The sequence below is a fragment of the Cnephaeus nilssonii genome, assembly GCF_951640355.1.
Source record: "Cnephaeus nilssonii genome assembly, chromosome: 9".
Classification (NCBI taxonomy): domain Eukaryota; kingdom Metazoa; phylum Chordata; class Mammalia; order Chiroptera; family Vespertilionidae; genus Cnephaeus; species Cnephaeus nilssonii.
Genome location: NC_137080.1, coordinates 62,106,670 through 62,130,496, shown reverse-complemented (window position 1 = coordinate 62,130,496; position 23,827 = coordinate 62,106,670). Strand labels below are relative to the sequence as shown.

At 39.9% G+C, this 23,827-nt stretch overlaps 1 protein-coding gene across 1 annotated transcript in view; it reads right to left on the bottom strand.

Moving 5' to 3' along the window:
• TMEM30A (transmembrane protein 30A) overlaps positions 1–23,827 on the bottom strand; it is a 39,827-nt gene extending 16,000 nt beyond the window's left edge. Inside the window, exons 1-2 of the mRNA XM_079780851.1 lie at positions 23,492–23,827; positions 1,404–1,511 (exon numbers count right to left, since the gene is read on the bottom strand). Coding sequence (XP_079636977.1) covers positions 1,404–1,511; positions 23,492–23,728 — 345 coding nt within the window. The 5' untranslated portion in view covers positions 23,729–23,827. The remainder of the gene's footprint in view (positions 1–1,403; positions 1,512–23,491) is intronic.

Sequence of the window (23,827 nt, the reverse complement as noted above, 5' to 3'; positions counted from 1 at the left end):
GATTATGTATTTTTGTCTGCCAAAAGCATCTCTTCCTGCTAAAAAAGGTCCCCCCCCACCCATTTAAGCAATCCTGTCCTATATAATCTATCTATACTAATAAAAGGGTAAGATGCTAATTAGACCAGGTCAACCAGCCATCTTCCAGACGTCCGACTTCCTTCTGGACAAAGCCATGGTGGTGGGGGCCAAGGCAGAGGTAGTTAGGGGCAATCAGGTCAGCAGGGGAGGGCAGTTGGGGGCGACCAGGCCTGCAGAGGAGGGCAGTTGGGGGCAACCAGGCCAGCAGGAGAGGGCCATTGGGGGCAAGATTAGGCCAGCGGGGGAGGGCAATTGGGGGTGACCAGGCCGGCAGGGGAGCAGTTAGGAGTGATTAGGCAGGCAGGCAGAGATGATTAGGGGCAATCAGGCAGGCAGGCAGAGGCAGTTAGGGGCAATTAGGAAGGCAGGCAAAGAGGTTAGGGGGGATCAGACAGGCAGGTGAGAGATTAGGAGCCAGTGGTCCCAGATTGCAAGAGAGATGTCTGACTGCCAGTTAGGTGGGATCAGGCCTAAACTGGCAGTCGGACATCCCCCAGGGGGTCCCCAATTGGAGAGGGTGCAGGCTGGGCTGAGGAAAACGCCCCCCCCCCCCCCGACCCCATGCACAAATTTCGTGCACCGGGCCTGTAGTCAAGATATAAAAGCTCAATAGTTTCACTAAGTGTTTGTATTTATAGTGATGTTCATATCTGATAGAAAAATAATACCGTAAAATAATGGGTAAATTAGTATTTATTTTCTTTCCTTTTTTTTGTTTAATCCTTGCCCGAGGATATTTTTCCATTGATTTTTAGGGAGAGTGGAAGAGAGAGGGAAAGACAGAGAAAAACACTGATGTGAGAGAAACACATCGATTGGTTGCCTCTGACCAGGGCCAGGGCCCGAGGAGCCTGCAACCAAGGTACGTACCCTTGACCAGGATGGAACCCAGGACCCTTTGGTTATCAGGCTGACTGACGCTCTATCCACTAAGCCAAATCAGCTAGGGCAGTATTTATTTTCTAAAAACTTGTTTTAATATTAGAAGTGGGCAAAATAATTTGAACAATAATTTTAAAAATACAAAGTGTAGATATAAACCGTGATCAAAATTGATTTGTACAATAAAATTTTCCTGTAATATAAAATACGATGTTTTAAATTTAGATTACAGGGTGCTAACTAAAATAAACTACCTAAATACATGTCTTTAATTGCCAGACAGCATAATAGCAAAAAAAAGCTGAGCATAAGAGCATATACAACCAATTAATTAAAGTGACTTCTCCAAACACACACACAAAAATTTTGTAAAATAATTAACATAATATCAACACTTTTTAAAGCATGGCTTCTTAAACACATTACTTGGGAATACAGACCTCAAATGACTGTTCCAGTGTGAAGTTAATTGTACAAATACAAGGTGTCACATTCCGGGACAAACATTTATTGCAGGGACTGGAAGGGTCTATTCCGGTATAATCAATCTGCAAAAGAAAAAACAGAACTAAGTACTTCCTTGGAAAAAGTGGATACATTCTAAAATAACTTGCTCTTAGAGAGGAAAGTGAGTCCAATGAAGCAACCTACAGCTCAGGAAAAAAGCTTTTTAAGGTTATCTGTTTATTTTATTTTACCAGTGTGAGTGAAAACTGGAAAGACTCATATGTTATTCTAGTAGCTCACCTTTCCAAGTAATTCCTCTCTATATACTTTTTATCAAAAGAAATTCATTTATGCATCAAAATCATAAATATAAAATTCAAACTGCAGGATGTAGAAAGATGTAAAGAACTATAATAAAAAGATTTGAAGAACTGTGAACAAAAAAAGGAGCTATAAAGTAACCCTAATAAGCTCAGGGGCCACATGGCAGGCCTGACAAGCTCAGTGAACAAAAGTAACCACACAGGATGGTCTAATCATGAATTCCTAACAGAGCAGGCCATGGCAGGTAGTCACACCCCAGGCCTATAGCTTCCTTAGAGGAGGTAAATCTTTATTTAACTGAACTCTGTCCATCGTTCTTATGCATCTATGAGGCCAGAGTAATTTTCTTTTCCAGATCCCTCGAAGACATAACGTAGGCACCAGAGCACAGGAGCACAGAACCCCTCATGTTAATCTTGGTCCTTATATACCATCCCTAGTACTGTAAATGTAAATTATTAACAATCCTGTACTGACCAGTGTACAAGAAATACGTGTTTCTCCATTTTGCCCGTTGTTCAATGCTAGAAATTTCCCTGCTTTGCCTTCTCCCACCTCAATTTACCAACAATGAATTTCATGTGATCCTCCTTACATTTTCTTTGATTCTAAATTCAGAAAAGGAACTACAAACCTACTATTCTCCCGAGCATTTTCTCAATCAGTTGAGATTTTGCTTCTGGGCGTGTCCTCAAAATTTGGCTCAAATAAACTCTTTTAAGACTTTTCTGTAGGCTGGATGTTCTTTTGTGGACATAATTTAAAACCAGACTAATACAGAGATTTGTAAATCAGCTATTACTCTTAAATCTTCTAATCTTAAATACTTTTCAGTTACCTCAGCTTTCCATGGTACATTTTCAAATTAAAAAGAAAAAGTATTAGGTTTCTCAAGGGCCACCATTTTTTTAAAAGCCTGGTGTTGTCTAATAAAGAATTTGTCCTAGCCGGTTTGGTTCAGTGGATCAAGTGTCAACCCGTGGAGGAGGATAGAGGTTGAAGGGTCCCAGGATGGATTCCAGTCAAGGGTACATTCCCAGGGTTGTAGGTTTGATCACCAGTAGGGGGCGTGCAGGAGGCAGCTAATCGACGATTCTCTCTCATCATTGATATTCCTCTCCTTCTTCTTTCCTCTCTGAAATCAATAAAAATACATTAAAAAAAGACAAAAGAATTTGTCTTATCTTTGTCCTGGATTCCAGGCAGGGAGCTTCTAAATCCCTTGGAATTTCCTGTGATACGAGTGTATTTGTTTTTGATAAATCCCTTGATTCAAGCTCAAATTTATGCTAATAAATGGTTCAGGCTCAGGCTCAGGCTCAGGGCTGGTGAACAGGAAGACTAGATGTGATTAGGGACTTTGGCACAGAACCCCTCATTGTCTGAGGAAAGGCTGGAAATTTAGTTCAATCCCGTGGCCAATGCTTAATTAATCATGCCTATGTCATGAAATTTCAATAAAAACTCTGGACATGGAAGCACAGGGGAGCTTCCTAGTTGGTTAATCCACTGATGTGCCAGGAGAGTGATGTGACCTGCTTCTACAGGGAGAGGGTAAAAGGCTCTGCATTCAGGACCCTTCAAGTCCTTGCCTCATGCATCTCTTCATTTAGCTGATCCCAATTTATATTGTTTATAATAAAACTGTAATCATAAGTATAGCATTTTCCTGAGTTCTATGAATCATTCTAGCAAAGTATTAAACCTGAGAGCCTGTTGGTCAGAAGTATAGGTGGCCTAGAGACCTCTGAACTTCCAACTTTCATCTGAAGTGAGGGCAGTCTTGGTGGGGGGGGGGGGGCGGGGGGAGTAGGGAACCCCCCTTATCTGTAAGCTACTTGGCTAGAAGTGTGGATAGCCTGGGGACCTGACTGCAGCTGGTATATGAAGAGGTGGCAGTCTTATTGGGGACCATGTCCTTACACCTGTGAAGTCTGATGATAATTCAGGGTGATTAGTGTCAGAACTAAATTGCAGTACACCAGCCGGTGTAAGACCTGGCCAGATAGCTAAAATGACAGCTTTTGTTTCCATTATCAGAATTTTTAAAATATATTTTATGTTTTTAGAGCAGTTTTAGGTTCACAGCAAAATTGAATGGAAAGTACAGAGTTCTCATATACTTTCTGCACCCCTCCCCCGCCAAACACACACACACACACACACACACACACACACACACACCCTCCCAAGGAGCAATATCCCCCACCAGAGTATTTTTTTACAATTAAGGACCCTACAGTGATACATCATAATAACTCAAAGGCCATAGGTTACATTAAAATTCACTCTTGATGTTCTACAACTACATTCTATGGATTTTGACAAACGTATAATGACAGGTATACACCATCATAGTATCATATATAATAGTTTTTACTGCCTTAAAAATCCCCTGTACTCTGTCTATTTATCCTGTTAACCCGAGGAGCAACCGCTGATCTTTTTACTATTTCCATAGTTTTGCCTTTTTCAGAATGTCAGATAGTTGGAATTATACAGTATGTAGCCTTTCCGAATTGGCCTTTCACTAAGTATATATATTTAAGGTTCCTCCATGTCTTTTCATGGTTTAATAGCACATTAATTTTTAGCATTGAACATTATTCCATTTCCTGGATGTACCAGATTATTTACCCATTTAACTACTGAAGAATACTGTAAAAATTAACAAACAGAAACATCATTGAAAATGGAGCCAGGAGAAGAGAGAACTCTCACTCATTACTGACCCCAACAGGAAGAGAAAAAGTGAGAAAGTAGCCATATCCAAGTCAGGGAAAAGGGTCCTCACCAAAAAGTGAATCTGCCCACACTTTGATCTTGCACTTCCCAGCCTCCAAGACTGTGAGAAATAAATGCCTGTTGAAGCCACCCAGTCTGTGATATATTTTTGAAGTAGCCCAAGCTAAGACAGATTTGGTACCAAAAAGTGGGGTGCTGCTGTAACAAATACCTAAAAAGACAGAAGTGTCTTTGGAACTGGGTAATGGGTAGAGACTAGAGACATGAGATGATGTTAGAAATACGGATATTAAGGCTAATTCTGGTAAGACTTTAAAAAGAAATGAGAGAAAGCTTCCATCTTCTTATGGAATATATAAAGAATCTTGAACAGAATACTTGTAGAAATATAGATGGTAAAGGCCATTCTGGTGAGGTTTCAGATGGAAATGAGGAACATGTTATTGGACAATGGAAAAAAGATGATCCATGTTATAAAGTGGCAAAAAGAAAACAGTGGCTATGTTCTAGTGTTCTGTGGAATTTGTAAAGAACAAAACTGAAAATTTGTTCTTCTTTGTGACTTCTTCTCAGCAAAGTGTTGAAGGAATAGCTTGGTTTCACCTGACTGCTTATAGTAAATTGCAAGAACAAAGAAGGAATAATGGTAAGCAAAAAGAGACTAAAACTTAAAGATTTGGAAAATACTCAAGTATATCCATATTGCAAAAAAACAAGAAAGTTTGTTCTGTAGAGAATACTACAGTATGGCCGAACAACCATCTGATTTTAAAAAATAAATAGTGTGAGTGTGATGTAATTAGCCATTCCAGCAGAATAGCAATAGCTGGTACTAGGCTACAACCAAGGATCACCTACTCCAGGCCCAATGCTCTTTTACTAAACTGCTTTTTCCCAAGAATAGTGAGTCTCCTTTGCCTTCTAGAAGACTATCTTTATCAAAGCTAGCACATGAAATAACTACTATAAGTGCAAAGTGTCAAACTGAATGGTCAAGAAGACAGTTCGTACTAGACAGACAAGTATATTCATACTAAGAAACGAGGATTTGAAATGAGCCATAAAAAAAGAATAAAAAAAGAGGAGGCATATGAAGTAGCAAGAAAGTAAAGAGCACAGGTACCTTTAAGGACATGGAGCATTTTCATGAGACAAGGAAATGAAACCAGGCTAAGAAAATAAACTAGAGCCATATGACACACAAGTGTTTCACTACTGTTTACTGACTGTTTACTAAGGGCCAGATATTATAAGCACTTAATACATATCATCTCATTAAAAAATACAATAGTCCTTGCAAAGTTTGTTTTCACTTTCCTTATTTTATAACTAGTGTCCTGGTGCACGGATTCGTGCACATTGAAAGAAAATTTATTAGTAGGTGGCCGGTGGGACTGGGTGAGATGGGCCGGACACTCCCTGAATCCAACCTCCCACGGTCCCTCCCTGGCCGGCAGCACCTGGGGTGGCGCTGTGGCTTGAAGGGCATCAGTGGAGTGAGCGGGGTCCCTCCAGCAGGTGGGGTCCCTCGGCCTGGCCTGTAGGGATCGGGCCAAAACCGGCTCTCCGACATCCCCAGAGGGGTTCCCGGATTGCAAGAGGGCAGTTCTCGGGTTCTCCTGCATTGAGCGCCTGTCTCCTGGTCGTCAATACAGGTCATAGCTACCGGTTGGAGCATCTGCCCCCTGGTGGTCATTGCGCATCATAGTTACCGGTCAGATGGACACTTAGCCTTTTATATATATATAGATAGGAAACTGCCACTTAGGAAGGTGTAGCAATTTTCCCAAGATCATCTAGCTAATAATTAGGAGCAAGTATTTGAACCCAGCTCTGCCTTTCTCAAAAATCTATACTCCTGCCACAATATTATGCTCTCTCACACAATGGACATATAACATTCTTTCTAATGTACAAACTCAAGACCTTCAGATTGTAAGAATGAAGAAAAATCATTGAGATATAATTATGATTTGTTTTTGTTGTTATGAAACTGCCCAGCATCGCAACTCTCTCCCAAGTATTGTGGAATTCTCCATTTTGAGAATTTTGTAGGGAGACAGGACTCAATCTCCCACTAAAGAAGCCGAAGGGGTAAATGAGTCCTCCTTCTCCCTAACCCCAGGCAGCCAGTACAAAAGCATAAAATCTGGAGCAATTCAATTGAGTCTAGATGATTGAGTCTCCATATAAATCACTAAATCTTGGGAGACAGACCAGAGTGGGTATGATTAGATTAGTAGCCACAGCAGTAGCAGGGAGAACTCAGCAGCAGCTATAGCTTTAAATCACTGTTTCTGCTTCCAAACTTCCTTTTCTGTCTCCAAACATGCTTCTCTCAACTTCCTATCCATTTTATGTGTGACCTACCCAATCTCCCTCTAAAAAATTCCTTTCCTGTGTAAGCTATCCAGAGCTGGTTACTGCTTCTGACAACGAAGTCTCTGAAAGCTCAGTCACCCTGAGTGTTAAAAATGTCCTGCAGGAAATTAAGAAGCTGGAGAGATTTCTAAGGAGGCTAACATAACCAAATATTTGTGTAAGAACAGATTTAAAGAGTCTAGGAAATGGAACTTTCATTTCTTCCTTAATGCCCCATCATGAAGTAATCATTCCTTAACAATACTGTAGAAGAGGAGGAAATTCTACCCCACTAAGTTCTTCCAGCTAGTCTAATAAATAAACATGAGATAGATTAAAAAGAGACAATAACCAAATTTAATACATACCTACACATGTGAACCCCACATACATGAGAGGTTCCAGGAAAGAGAGGGAATGAGGTACTTATGACATTCTGAGCTAAGGATCACCTTAGGGGCTTCAGAGGGAAAGAAGGTCACTGCAGGACAATAAGAACAGAAGATGTTGAGTAATTAAAAGTTTGCCCTGCCATGTAGCTAGGTCATAAAGTTATTTCTGGTTGTAACTCTTATCATGGACAAGACCTAATTTAAAGTCCTTAAGGGAGAGGTAAAAGTTTCTCATGAGCCTTCAGGGTCTTAATTGAGATAATTCACATTCCAGAGGTAGGTTTTGTAACTGTGAGCCACTGTAAACTAAAACAGGGTGGCTTTTTAGCCCAGGGGACATAGAGCTATGGAGAGGGCCATTCCAACCCTATTCTAGAATTCTTAGTAAAGGCAGCATTGAAAGCTTCAAGAGATAGCTCCTTAGCTCGGACACTGAGGTACAGCAACAATAGTAGCAACAAGGAAATTCATTCAATTGATATTAGGTAGGGCAGACATCAGCTAGGGCCGTGGTTGGCAAACTGCGGCTCGCGAGCCACATGCGGCTCTTTGGCCCCTTGAGTGTGGCTCTTCCACAAAATACCACGGCCTGGGCGAGTCTATTTTGAAGAAGTGGCGTTAGAAGAAGTTTAAAAAATTTGGCTCTCAAAAGAAATTTCAATCGTTGTACTGTTGATATTTGGCTCTGTTGACTAATGAGTTTGCCGACCACTGAGCTAGGGGATAGGATGGGCATGGCATTACCCCTGCTCAAGGTGCCTAGAGCAGATTCTTCAGTTTTATGAGTCATGTTAGTGTCACTGGTGTGATACCACAGCAGCAAGCAAAAAAGAGAAGTCTGTAGAGGCTGAGCAATTATCCACATTCTTGCTTCAGAGGAAGTAATGCAAGTTACACTGCTTCCTACCCATGGCTCAAAAATAAGGGATAGCACTGAGTTTTCCACAGAGGTTACTGTAATTGTAAAACAAGTCGTTTGTATAACTCAGGCCCTCATAGGAAAGAAGGTGAATATGGATTATGAGTCAGAGGAAATGTATGTAAGAGGGGCACAATGAGGCAGCAGGGTGCCCTGGAGTACCGAACAACATTTTAAAAAGTATTTTAAATGCTTCCTTTTTATTAAATAGGTAATACATCAATGTAAAAAACTTGCCCTCAAAAATACTCATCAGATAAAGGGGGTGGAGGAAATAAACATCCATATTTAAATTATTTAGACCCTCCTAAAACTTAGCAGTTGAATGAATTTTTTTAAAACTGAGTCACTCTGAGTTATTTTATTTTTGAAAATTAGTTTTAAAAAATCAACAGCTAAATTCTAAATTTACAGGTACAAAACAAATGTAATCCTTTATCACCTAGTAAAATTCTATGGGTCATATGAAATCTGTTGTATGCTTATGTAAGTTAGAGACTGTGAATGGGAAGCATAGACAAGGTTTTTACTCCTAATTCTATGGTAAGCCTCAATTTTACAATTGTAAATGTAAATTATCTTTGAAGAAAACAGCAATGGCAAAGCTTACAATGTCTACTCCATGCTAGAACTGTTCTTAATCTGTTACATAAAGGAAATTGAGATTCAGAGGTTAAAGGACCCAAAATCCAAACACCTGGTATATGACTATATCCATTTCCTAGAGTTTCCCTAACAAATGACCACGGACTGGATGTCTTAGAACAAGAGAAATTTATTATCATGGCTGGAGGCTAAAAGTCTGAATTCAAAGTGTCAGCATGGCTACACTCCCTCTGTGGCTCTTGGCAGAATCCTTCCTTGCCTCTTCCTAGCTTCCTTGGCATTCCTTGGCTTGCAGCTACACTGCTCCACCTCTGCCTTTGTCGTTACATGATGTCTGTCTTCACATCATCTTCCCTCTATAAGTGTCAGTATCATCTTATAAAAACACCAGTCATATTGGTTAGGAGCCCACCCAAATTACCTTAACTTAACTTGACTACATCTGCAATGACTCTACTGCCAAATAAAATCACTTTCACAGGAATTAGAAATTAGGATTTCAACATATCTTTTGGGGGAGGGAAGGAGATACAATTCAATACATCACATGAAGAATCGTATCCTGTCCAGCTCCAAAGTTGCTGTTCTTTCCATCTGACTGCACTCTTGCTTCCCATAATCTTTAATATTATACTATATTAACATTATACAATAATTTAGGAATATGGAAGTCAATTTAAAAAACAATATATTTTAAAGTAAAATTGGCACCAATTGTTAATATGCTGATATTTTAAACAATACTACCAAATCTTATTTTTCATCTAAAATATAGATTAAAAATAACAACTTTGTCTTAAGTAGATGTTATCCCAGGACCATCTTAAATTTTAGAGTTTGAAATAGAATTATATAATACAAATTTTCATACACAAAGTTTTTATATATAACATTTAAATCATTTCTACAAACAAACAAAACCAATTCTAACATGAAGTTTTAATTTACCCCTTAAAATTCTAATTAAGATATCAGTTATAAAAACTGCCTAGGACAGACCTAATGAAAAGGGCTTTCCTAATTATGCTCCATCTTATACGATAAGGTGGCTCAAAGAGTTGATAAGCAATTAATATGCATAAAGGGCTTTCTATTTTGAGGCAATAGATGGTCTTTTCTATTAAAAAACATTGTATTTGTATAGTCATAAAAATGATGTTCAAATATTAGTGCCTTTTACCTAGTGCTACTTTCTGACGATAGCCTCATGCTGCCTCGTATCACGTGTCATCCATTACACTACCCTCTCTATATTGTCACTGGTCTTATCTTCACCTCCCAGCCCCATTTTTATATTTCTAGGTATATTTACTTGGCTGCACTTCTTCCTTCCCAACTGAAACTCTATTTCAAATCATGGTGATCTTCTGAAAATTAAGCCTGCATACATGATTTGTCAATCTTTTTTGGTTATGCTTCACTAAAAACTTGACTTAAAAAAAAAAAATCAATAACGATGGTTCCTTGAATCCCTTAATCTCACACCCAACTGTGGTCTTTTAAACCTGTAAATGGTACGACCATTGTCCCAAGCATCCTAGCTCAACATCCTGGCTTCATATTTGGCGTAATGTTGCAGTCCCCAAGTCCTACAAATTCTTCCTTAGCAATATACTTAGCATCTCTGAATTTGACTCTCATTGCTTCCACTACAGATAAAACTTTGAGACCTCATGCCAATTTTTTAAAAGGATAAAACAACAACACTGTATCTTTTTAAAAGACAAGTAAAAATTTCTAAAATTTTTCATAACTAAATATTATCACACATAATGTGAGATCTGAGAGCTTTGAACAACAGCCAACTTACTCAGTATATTGATAAACAATGTTATTAGATGCTAAAATATCACATAACCATTCTTACATTTTAATTTATTTTAGAAATTAAACTACAAATCTATATAATTGATGGTTGGTCCATGATTTCCAATTTTTCAGAACTATAAGAATACAATAGTACTTTCTTCTAAAATAAGCTTCCAAAATATTGGGGGAGGGTGCAGTATTTTATGCCATTTTAAAAATCATGTACCCCTTCCTTTTGCTGCAACATTTGCCAATCAACCTGTTTACTAAATTTGTTTGCCTTTAGATACAGACGGATATCACTGTTTATATAAGTTTGATCTTGTAGTAAATAACATTTGCCTTGGATAATTTCACTAACTCCTTCAAACGCATAATACCATTCAGATGATTAATAAACTCTCAATATATTGTTTTAAAATTTGATTATAACAATTGAATTTCATTATTTAATCTATTCATTCAAACACCTTAGTTCCTATTAGATGCCAAACATTGTGCTATATATAGGATGGGAATACATAATAGAAAAATGTAGTGTTTGTACCACAAAAGACTTTAGAGACTAGTGGAATAGAAAGTCATGTTAATCAATAATTACAGAATATAATTTTTTTTAGGACTGCTTTTTTTTTTCCACCTGAGGATATTTTTCCATTGATCTTTAGAAAGAGTAGAAGGAGAGGAGAGACAGAGAGAGAGAAACATCGATGTGAGAGAGAGACATTGATTGGTTGCCTCCCACATGAGCCCCAACCAGGGCCAGGGATCAAGCCTGCAACTGAAGTATGTGTCCTATGATCAGAATCGAACCTGGGACCCTTCAGTCCACAGGCCAGTGATCTATGCACTGAGCCAAACCAGCTAGGGCTACAGAATATAATTTAATAATGCTATGACAGGTCATAAGCTAGTACTTCTAGAAACTGAAAGAAGCATATGTATCAAGTGGGGAAAGGGAGAAATCAGGGAAAACTTTCTATAGTGTTGACAGGAATGAAATTTGAAAAAACATGGTAGAATAAGAAAAGGGAGGACATTTCAGGTAGATCTAGCAGCATAACACATTCCAGAAACTAAAATAGTTTGCTACTGCTAGAGCAAAGGGTAGGGGAGTGGTGTATGAGGCTAGAGAAGTAGAAGGTAGCCTATCATGAAGAAAATTACATTTTACACTAAGGATCTAAACATTACCCTGAATGCTAGAGGGAGCCACAAGAAAAATTTTAATCAAGAGAATGAAATATTCCAACTAGCCTTTTAAAAAGATCACTTTGGCCCTGGTCGGTGTGGCCTGGTTGGGTTGGAGCATCATCCCTTACACCAAGCATGTCAAACTCGCGGCCCACAACGAATATTTTTGCAGCCCAGCCAATATAACAGTATGTAAGAAACATTTTAATAAAAATTTCGTAACTTAATTTTTACAATATCCTGTTATACATAATTATTAATAACTAATTACAACATTCACTCATGACTGATTACTATAATCATGTTGCATTCATTTCCCTTACCCACCTTACGCACAGGCGCACCATTTCTCTCCACTAATATTAGCAGCAAATATTTTAGCAGCCGATTGCCATGTCATTAGTCTTGGACTTATTTGTTTGGTGTGTGCAACAGTAAATATTTCGCTTTTGGAGAACAAGAAAAATAGGTTTATTTGCGTTATGCTTATTAATTTGTGCAGTTATTCAGTGTCTGGTAAGTTAATGTCCAAGAAAAAAATATTAATTTTATTAAAATATTCTATCTTTTTATGTTAACAATTACTCATTTATTTCAGCCCTTTGTATTCAGAATGTCTCTACCAAAATAAACCTACATTTCTATGAAAATTGAAGCTTTTGTTTTTTTGCGGCCCACATAAACTTAAACCTTGTTTATTTGGCCTGTGTTAGCCTTTGAGTTTGACATGCTTGCCTTACACCAAAAGGTGGTGGGTTCAATTCCTGGTCAAGTTTGATCCCAATTCGATGCCTGGTGGGGGTGCATGCCAGAGGCAGCGGATCAGTGTTTCTCTCTCACACTGATGTTTTTCTCTGTCTAAAATCAATTTTTTTTAAAATATTTAAAAGCTTACTCTGGCAATAAAGTGCAGAAAGACTTAAGAAAATGCCAGATTAGAAGCAAAGAAAACAAAATGCTACTGCAATAATCCACGTGAGAAATGTTGAGAACATAAACTTAGAAAAGGGCGGAAGGAATGGGAAAGAGACAGATTAAAAATATATATAAAGAAAGAATTCACAAACTTAATGCCTAGAGATGCGATGAGGACAAATCAGTTTAAGTTGATTTCCTGGGTTTCTAGTTTGAAAAACCACATAGATGGCAATGCCATTCATTGTAAGACAGGTTACCACTACTCTTCATGTTGCTAACTCAAAGGTCAGCTCTCAGTCTTCTATCATCAGCAGCATTAGGCATGTTTGTTCACACACTCTTCCTTGAAACAGGTTTCCTGGACACTACACCCTTTGCTTTTCCCCTACCTCCTTGGCTGCTGCTTTTCAGTTTCCTTTGCTAGTTCCTCCTTATCTCCCTAACCACTTCAACAGAGTGACTCAGAGCTGTATTTGGATGTTCTCTTTTCTTTGACCTATAACCACTCTCTTGATCTCATTCCATCTTATGTCTTTATATATCTACGCTGATTTGCCCTCAAATGTGAAACTCCAGTCTCAATCTTCCCCCTACACTCTAGACTTATGTAATCAATTGCCTACTCATTATTTCCAACCTGGTTATCTAAAAGGCGTCTCATCGTAGCAAGTCAAAAATCAAACCAAAAAAAACCTCTTTATTCAGCTCCTCACTCCCTAGCCCCCTACTATCACACCAAAACTTTTTCTACAGTCTTTCCCACCTTGATAAACTACAACTCCATCTTTCCAATGCAGACCAAAATATCTTAGTTATCTTTATTCTACTTGAATTATTACTAATAGCCCCTTAACTGGTTACCCTGCTTCTACTTATTCCCCAGATAATATTCTCCATATCATTGACAGGGTGACTCTTTTAATCTTAAGTAGTAAGATCATGTCACCTACCTGTGTGAAACTTTTCAGTTGCTTCACATTACACTACCTGTAGAAGCCAAAATCCCTATAATGAGCCATGTGATGTGCACCCCACTACTTTACCACTCTAGCCTCATCTTCTACTATCCTCCCCCACTTCTCATTCTGCTCCAGCCACAATGACTTCTTTGTTGTTCCTCAAACATCCTACTAAGTACTTTTGCTCTTATTTCTTTTGTCTGAAACATTCTTTCCTCAGATATCAATATAGCTCATTCCCTCATCTCTTTTTAGACCTTTACACAAATACCACTTTATTGAGGCATTCCTTGACTACTCAAAATTGTCAACTATCCTTCAACCATTTGTATTCCCCTTCGTTTTTCTTCATAGCACTTTTCACCATCTAACATATTTCAGATACAGTGGATCAAGAAATAAGTTAATGGGAGATGGGAATGAACAGCCTATCTAATAAAAGAGTAATATGCAAATTGACCGTCACTCCAACACCCAAGATGGCTGCCCCCATTGGTCAAAGATGGCTGCCTCCATGTGGACACAAGATGGCCGCCACAAGATGACCAGCAGGGGAGGGCAGTTGGGAGGGACCAGGCCTACAAGGGAGGGCAGTTGGGGGCGATCAAGCCTGCAGGGGAGGGCAGTTAGGGGGTGACCAGGATGGCAGAGGAGGGAAGTTGAGGGCGACCGGGCCTGCAGGGAAGGGCAGTGGGTGGGGGGACCCAGGCCTGTAGGGGAGAGCAGGTGGGGGGGACCAGGCCTGCAGGGGAGGGCAGTTAGGGGTGATCAGGCCTGCAGGGGAGGGCAGTTAGGGGCAATCAGGCTGGCAGGGGAGCAGTTAGGCAGCAATCAGGCTGGCAGGGGAGTGGTTAGGGGGTGATCAGGCTGGCAGGCAGAAGTGGTTAGGGGCAATCAGGCAGGCAGGCAGGCGAGCAGTTGGGAGCAAGCAGTCCTGAATGTGAGAGGGATGTCCGACTGCCCGTTTAGGCCCGATCCCAACTGGGCAGTCGGACATCCCTCGAGGGGTCCCAGATTGGAGAGGGCGCAGGCTGGACTGAGGGACACCCCCCCCCCCCCGTGCACGAATTTAGTGCACTGGGCCTCTAGTCTATAATAATAAAAGCGTAATATGCCAATCGACTGAACAACCGAACAGCAGTATGACCATCCAGACGACCACCTATGACATGCACTGGTACCAGTCCAGCCAAGAAGGGTACGATGTGATTGGTTGGGGGGCCCCGCCATCACCCCACGATCGCCCTGCAGAGGAAGGCCCAGGCCACCGTCTGCAGGGTGATCGATGAGGGGGCTCCGCAATCGATCACCCCAATGAGGGAGGCCCAGGCCACCAGCCAGTGGGGCAATCGATTGGGGTGGGGGGGAGCTCCGCGATCATCCCAAAGAAGGAGGCCCAGGTGTGCGGGGCCAGCCAGCAATTGCCCCGCAGAGGGAGGCCCAGGCCAGCCAAGGGATCGCACCCCACACCTGTTGCCCGCAGAGGGAGGAGACCAGTGGTAGGGGAGGAGGGGGCAGCACCGCACAGATGGCAAGCAGTGGCAGCAGCAGGGCCAGCTGCCTGCAGCCGGGGAAAGGGAAGCCCCAATAGGCCCTGATCGAATTTCATGCACTGAACCTCTAGTTATCAATAAGTGTGCACATCTTTCTTTTCAAAAGAGATTGTGTGAAAAAAGAGAATATAGACCAGCATCTTGAGGAAACAAAACAAGAGGTCAGAGTGCTAGGATTTGAATCCCAACTGGGCAGTTGGACATCCCTCGAGGGTGTCCGAATCACAGCTGTGTGACTAAGCAAATGACTTATTCTCAGATTCAACATCCAACCTCTAAAAATAACCGGTTTGGCTCAGTGGATAGAGTGTCAGCCTGCAGACTCAAAGGTCCCAGGTTTAATTCTAGTCAAGGGCATGTACCTTGGTTGTGGGCACATCCCCAGTAGGGGCTGTGCAGGAGGCAGCTGATTGATGTTTCTCTCTCATTGGTGTTTCTAACTCTCCCTCCCTCTCTGTAAAAAATCAATAAAATATATTTTAAAAAATAAAAATAATAAAATAAAATGCAGAGAATAGCAACATTGCCCTTATAAGTGTCCCTGTATCAAATGACATGTAAAATTCTTAGCAGACCAAACACTCAAATAATATTGGTCATTATTAAACTTTTAGTATTAAATTGAATCAAGATAGGATATTTTCTCTTTTTTTATTGATTTTTAGAGAGGTAGGAAAAAGGAGAGAGAAACAGCAACCAGATGCCTCCCACATACCCTTCTAAGGATCAAGCCTGCAACCTGGACATGAGCTCTGACCAGTAATTAAACCGGAAACCTTTCAGTGCATGACATGACTCCTAACCAATTGAGCCACACTAGCCAGGGCCATTTTTTAAGAGAAGAAATTAGAATGCATTTATATGCTGAACAAAGAAGGAAAAAGACAGGCTGAAGAAAATAAAGAGAGAATATTCCTTCTATAACTTTTTAAAAGTCTTAACATCAAAGTCCTATACCTGATTTGCTTTTCGTATACCAAACAACACATATTGGCTTTTACCATGAAATCAAGTTTGACTCAATACTATAATCAATATAAAAATGTACCCAATATTCAATGTCTAAACGACTCTGACATCTAGATGACTCAGCTCCCATCCAGCCAACATAACATATTACCACCCGATAAATCTTTCCAAATATAGCCCTTTATTACACTGTTAATGACCCCTCACCCCAATTTGTGCCACCTTTCTTCCATAGTATAAAATTCTCAATTACTATCTAAAGACCCCTTTTCTCAGCCTCCCTTATAGCTAGTGTGACTGGTGTTACTAACACCTTGCTGACCGGTCACAGGTATACTTGTGTTTCCACGTCCAAATGTTACTGACCGGTCACGAGTTAACTTTTGTCTTTTTCTCAACTCATCGGTCAGTATTTCCAGAGATGTGACAAGTAATACATCTAATTCTTTCCATCCATCTTTTATTCTGGCAAAAGATTTTTTAAAAGACACATTGCAGTAGAGAAGAACATTTGAGCGAATTATGTGCAGACACTTTGTCTGATTGGCTGAGTGGCTTTGGTAATCAGTTGGAAGATAGCATTTTGTCAGAAGATAGTAATGAGTCTAGCATTAGACCATCATGAAGGCAAAAGAGAAATGTGATAGTATCTGACAGTGAAAGTGATTCTAAAGAATGGGGAAAAATGACATTTTACCAGTGTTAGAGAATTATACAAATATTTCAGGCATAATTGTTCAATTTGAAGACCCACAAAGCTAAAATTCAAGGGTAGCCTAACCTAACCTAATATCCAGGTTGTAATAAAATCTGTTGGGTATAAAAACAAAGTTTTCCCTCCCTTTGAATATAAACACACACACACACACACACACACACACATACACACACACACACACACACACACACACACACACACACATATATCCTAAGCAATCATTACAATGGGCCAGCCGAACAACCGGTTGATGGGTCGCTATGACATGCACTGACCACCAGGGGGCAGACGCTCAATGCAGGAGCTGCCCCCTCGTGGTCAGTGTGCTCCCACAGCCAACCTCCCACAGCCGGCCAACCTCCCGCAGTCCCTCCCCCCAGATGGCCAACCCCGATTGGCCCCAATCGCCGGTCAGGCCGAGGGACTCCAACCATGCAAAAATTCATGCACCGGGCCTCTAGTAGTATATAAAATCCAAATGTTTCCTTTCATTTGGATTTCTGGATCATATGGTAGTTTTAGTTTTTAATTTTTTTAGGAACTTCCATACTGTTTTCCGTAATGGCTGTATCAATTTACATTCTACAAGGGTGACCTTTTCTCCACACTCTTGTCTTTTTGACAAGAGGGTAGAACTTAAGTGTTTTCACCACACACACACACACACAAAAGGCAACTATGGAAGGTGATGGGTATGTTCATTAGCTTGACTAAGGAGATTTCGATATATGTATATCAAACCATCACAATAAACATATTAAATATATACAATTTGTCAATTATACCTCAATAAAGATAGGGAGAAAAAATAGTTTATACTAAAGATAATAGTTCATAACTTACCCAAGAAACGAAGAGGCTACCAAGTGGGAGAGGAACTACAGTTCTCTTATTTATTAAATGTCAAAAGCATACATAATACAGTGCAAATTACAATAAGTTGGAAACCTGCCCATCAGGTTAAATACAAAACACAAAGAACCAGAGGCAAAACAGAACAACAGATGTAGATAAATAGATTAATTTAAGAGTTATCATATTTCTCAGATTTGTTTTGCTACCATTGTGATTGTTCCACTAAATCAAACTGGCATCTCTTCTTGGTAATCCTAAAAATACATCCTACTCCTAACCTATTCCTAAGAACAGACTGAATTTAATGCTGTGGGAAAGGAGGAATTTGAAGGACATGCAATTTTCACACTGTCCAAGGACTGGAAAACTTCCAGTTTTGAATGTCAATCTGTCTTAAAGGAAATCAATAAAAGACCTAAACAGATCACTCAACAAAATGCTGAGTAATAAGGTAAATCATTTTAAGTATTAACACCTTAAGCACCCAGCCTGTTTTGTCTTCCAGACAGAAAGTATAGTGTCAGTCACCGGTGACTGACAGGGCGAGTAATGTGTTAATTAGATTACGTTAAAAATGGCATTTTAGCCGAAACCGGTTTGGCTCAGTGGATAGAGCGTCGGCCTGCGGACTCAAGGGTCCCAGGTTCGATTCCGGTCAAGGGCATGTACCTTGGTTGCGGGCACATCCCCAGTAGGGGGTGTGCAAGAGGCAGCTGATCGATGTTTCTCTCTCATCGATGTTTCTAACTCTCTATCCCTCTCTCTTCCTCTCTGTAAAAAATCAATAAAAAATATATTTTAAAAAAATGGCATTTTAAGTGCCCCTTTGAACTGATCAGTAAACATTCAGGAATTTGTCTGGGGTCCTTTCTAGAGACTCTACTGAATGCAAAAGGTAACCTAAGTAAAACTTTCAAAAGCAATTTTCTTTAGTTGCTTAAACTTTATCTGACTGTGACAACGAAATGAAGAAGGGTATTACCTGAGCCAAGATTAATAGTAAATTTAGCTAAGGTATTTAAATTTGTACAAAGAAGAAAGAACACAAACAATTGTCAGGGATCATTATACCTAACTAAAAGATTATTGAGGATTAGAAAGTATAATTAAATAGTGATATTTTTTTATGCTAAATTGGTCTGTATGTTTCTTTAAAACTTGAAGTTAAGGGCAGGAAAGTATTGTTTGTAAAGGGCCAGAAAGTATTTTAGGCTTTGCAAACCAAGAGGCAAGGCCGAAGGTATTATATAGACTCTTCTATACCAAAAGAGAAAACAAATTTGTACTAATTTTTATTGATGACATTCAAAATATAATAACAATTGTGTATAATTTTCTGGTAACACAAGTCTATTATTAAGAATGCAATTATTTGGGGGTGGGAGGAAACATTTCATATAATTGGGTGTTCAAACTTAAAGTTCCCTATCATCAAATCAATGGTAAATGTTCCTCTGCAAAACCATTCTCAGTTCTTGGGGCCTTACAAACCGGTCTGGCTGGCCATATTTACTTTGTCATGCCTTGATCTACGCACTAAAGTTACTTGAGCAACAAATTATAAACACTAACCCCAAACCTCTTAATTTCCAAGAGTCGGCTTCTAAGCAACTGAAGTCATGTGAATATTAAAATCTTTAAACGTCTTATCATAAAGTGCTTATTGTTTAGCAATCTACAAAGCAACTTATACTCAATGCAGAAATGAAATTTAATCCTCTTAAAAATCTTGGACTCTAAGAATCCAAGTTGCACAGGAGTAAAAACAATAAATAAAACTGTATTTTTATCAAAAACAAGGGAAATAAAATAAATAGGATTAAATATAAAGTGACAAAAACAAGATTTGGAGTTTTCTATCAACCATGGAAGGGGGTGCTAATCCACTACAATTTAATGAAAATGTATTGTGAACACTTTGGCAATACATGGTACATTAATGTTCAGTTTTATAATTTACTCTGAATAATGTCCTCATCCAATTCTAACCATTAAACTATATAACTTCACATTGACAAATGCCTTTGTAAAAGTTCAGAATACCTCACTGTTTTTTTCAAGTTAGCTCTATTCAATTAATATCTCAGCCTCACCAACAAGAGCCTTATATTAGAAACACATTATCTTTGAGGTAGAAAAATATGCCTGACTCCTACAATTGCCAAATTAAAGGAAATATTTATTCATTGCCGCTAATAACACATGAAGATAGTAAACCTTAGGCCCTAGCTGGTGTGCTCAGTGGTTAGAGTGTGGGCCCCGAGCAACAAAGGGTCTTGGGTTCAATCCCGGCCCCAGTGGGGATGCATGCGGGAGGCAATCAATAGATGTATATATCTCTCTCTCTTCCACTCTCTCTAAAAATCAATGGAAAAAATATCCTCAGGTGAAGATTAATAAAATATCCTATCGAATAAAAGGGTAATATGCAAATTAACCATCACTCCCTCACAAAGATGGTGGCACCCATAGCCACAAGATGGCGGCACCCAGTCCTCTCAGTCCCACTGGAGTCCCCCAGTCTTGGGGGGGACCCCACTGAGAGCGGGCAGCGTGAACGGCCTGGGGGAATGCTTGCTTCATCGCCGCAGCAACAAGGCAAGCATCCTGCGCCCAGCAGCAGATGGGCCTCTGGGCAGTGGGCACGGAGTGGCCAGGCCCCACAGAGAGCTACTGGCGCACGGGTTTGTGCGCAGGGCTACTAGTATATATATATATATTAAACCTTAGTGTTGAGTGAGATATTAAATATTTTCCTATGAATGATAAAATTAACAACCTTAGTTTTCATTTTATTCGATGACAGAAAACCTAAAAACCAACTAAACAAGATATATGAACCTAATAGGGATGGGAGGGAGATATACTGCCAAATATAAGCATTAATATTTAAAAACACCTTTTTTACATCTTTGTCAGGTGAGTGCAATGTGCTTTACAACAGTAGTAATTTTTTAGTATAACATTTCTGGAATAATCATAAAGGCCCACTGATTTTTATACTTAAAAAGTTTGGATTTTTAATCTTAGCACTTTAAGCTATATTATAAAGGAACTATTGCCAAGGCTCCTTTGGCCTAGTAATTTGACTAACACAACAACAAATGTTCTTAAAATTTTTTAAAAAATGAGGAATAAGCTAAGAGGTGTGAGCAACTTATAGTATGAAAGTAAATGTTGGCAAGAACTTTTCATTGCTCCTTTACTTTAAATAACCCTCAGCATATTTTAAACTAAACTAGTATCTAGTAAAGGGTGGAGAGTAGGCTGAGGCAAGCATGTGTGTTTGGGAAAGCTCCCTAGGTTTTTCTCATAATAAATTCCAGGCTCAATTCAGAACCAATTTTCTACATATTTAACAGCCAAATTAAAAAAAGGAAATTGATTCTATTCCCACAGTTTATGTTAGTGTTGGTTACAAAATTCCTAATCAGTTCTACTTTTCATTTCCTCTAGTTCCAAAGGTGATGCAATTTGGATATGCAGCATTTTTTAAAAATCACATTGAAGTTGGAAGTCATACAATTTTAGAATTAAATATCACCTTAGAAATCATCTAGTCTGAATCTTTTGGTTCTTCAAGTAAAAAATCTGAGACTGAAAAATATGCTTAGGGTCACTAACAGAGGTGGAACTTCAACTCTAATGCCTTGACTTTTAACTTCAGTGTCCTTTTAACTAGACCAAGCTGCAGTAGACTCTTCAAGCCACTTGAAATCAGAAGTATATACATAAGACTTATTTAAGAAATGTCCATGTCACCAACTACTTAGTGTAAAGGTGAAGAGCCTTATTTCATTTCAAAACACGAAAGTTTTAAATAAATATTTATTTTCATAGTAGTAAATATTAACAAAAGGTGAGTTTGATAATAAATACCAATCACATAAAATTGCAAATTATTGCTACTTTCATTATTATTATCTTAAGAAGCTTAAATAAGATGATAAAATATCTAATGTTAAATTTTCTTACCTCCTAACACTGCAGTAAGAATCCTAATGTAGTGCAGAAGCTTAAGGTTGGAAATAAAAGACATCTGGGTTTGGGTTTCTGCCTCAATTTTACAATATTCTTCTAGCTTACCACCAAATGTCAACCTCTCTGTCTCCATTTCTCATCTCCTGATTAAGAATCATAATAATAGTAGCTATTTATTATGCAAACTTAATACCAAGAGTCTTATCTACACTGACTCTAATTCTCATACTTTTAAAAGATAGGCATTATTTATGTATTTTACAGATAAGGAAACTTGAAGCTCAGAGAGATTAAGTTTTCCAAGAAACTGAGCTAGTTAGTGACTAAGGTGGAATTTAAACCCAACTCTGCCTGACCCCAGCCCAGACAGAGCCCATGGTCCTTGCAATACATCACTTTACTCATATGTCTGATCCCAGTGGAGCTGGGAGAACAAGAAGTTCTACACTTGAAGGACTATTAGGGAGATAGAAATGATAAAACAAATAAAAATGCATACTGAAAAAACAGACTGTGATACTTTCTCTAGTTATTAAACTGAAATTTTAGTAAAATATTTAAAAACGATGCTATAGATACTATTCTTATTACTGTTATTAATCTAGAAGTGTACAATTAAACACTGTACAATTAAAAATATATATTGATTTTGCTTTCAGAGGCAAAGTAAATTAAATTGGAAAACAGGTATTTTTATGCCTATTCCTGTCGTTGAAATAAAATGACTCTGAAAGGCCCATTAAATCACACGCATAAAATAGAAGGGGGGGGGGGGGAGGATGATATAACCTGATAGAACAAAGAAATCAAGAGAAGTTGGTGCCAGGCATTGCCCCTTCAAATGGATAAAAATACCCTCAGATATTCAAGGGAAAAGATTAGCAGATGTTGAATACCGGACACCTATACAAAGTATTACATTCTCCTATCAACCCATCTTCACCACTGCAGATGGACGCATAGCCTAGGATTGCTGCTCTGACAATCCAAGATGCTTCCCCAAGTTTCTCTATCATGTCTTACAGCAGTAAAATACTCAGCAGTCAGTGTACGACTTCCTCTGTGATCATTCACTCTTTTTTTAAAAAAAAAAGTTTAAAATCTAGAAAGAACAAACACTAGGGCGAATGTAGGGCACGATTATTAATAAACACAGCCTAACAGCATAAGCGGAATTGAAGTTTCAGGTTACCTTTTACCTGTATCGTGCCCTACCACTAAAAGCATCCATTTGCTCAAAATAAAAGGTCCTGTGTCCTAATTGTGACCTGGCAACAGACGACCACTTCTTCAGATAAGAAAATCACCAGCACCTCCTGACTGCCTCTGGTCCTCTGCCCAACAATGGCCAAGGTGTGCATCTCTGATCACCCCACACAGGTGATGACATCTGACTGTGTCAAGTCTCCCGGAGTAGTCTCTAGATATAACTTCCTCCCCCCTCCCTCTCTCCCCCTCCCTTTCTTTGGAGGTAAAAAATAAAAACAAAAATCCTCACGGAGCCACATTCAACCGCGCATTAAAGGGGTGTTCTTCATCTGACCCACCCTCGGCATTAAACGTTCATTCCGCCTCTAATGGCGTGAATCGCAGGAGGACGCGCGGACCGAACTGCGAATTCGGAAAGCCCGCAGGGAGAACGGAGAAACTGAGGAAGCGGGGCGGTGTGGGGAGGGGAGGACCCGGTCCGCCCCCAGAGGGCCGAGGACGGAGCGGGGCTGGCCGGGAGGGTCCCGCTCCGGGCAGCGCCCCTTCCCACGCCACTCGCTCCCCCTCACCTCGATCTCGCGGATGTTGTTGGAGGTGACGAAGATGCCGATGCCAATGGGGATGAAGATGAGGCCGATGATGAAGAAGGTAGGGAGCACCGTGCCAGCCGTCAGGATGGGCTGCCAAGCCGGCAGGCGCTGCTGTTTGAAGGCCGTGTTATCCGGCCTCCGGTTCTTCGCGGCGCCCCCAGGGGCGCACGGGGGCCCGCCGTCCACTTCATCCTTCGAGTTATAGCTCATCGCCATGGACCCCCCGGGCGTGGCTCCGCTGGGCGTCGGTGTTCCGCCCAGGGGATCGGCCTGCTGACCCTGGCAGTAGACGCGCAGGCGCCGCTGCGACCTCCT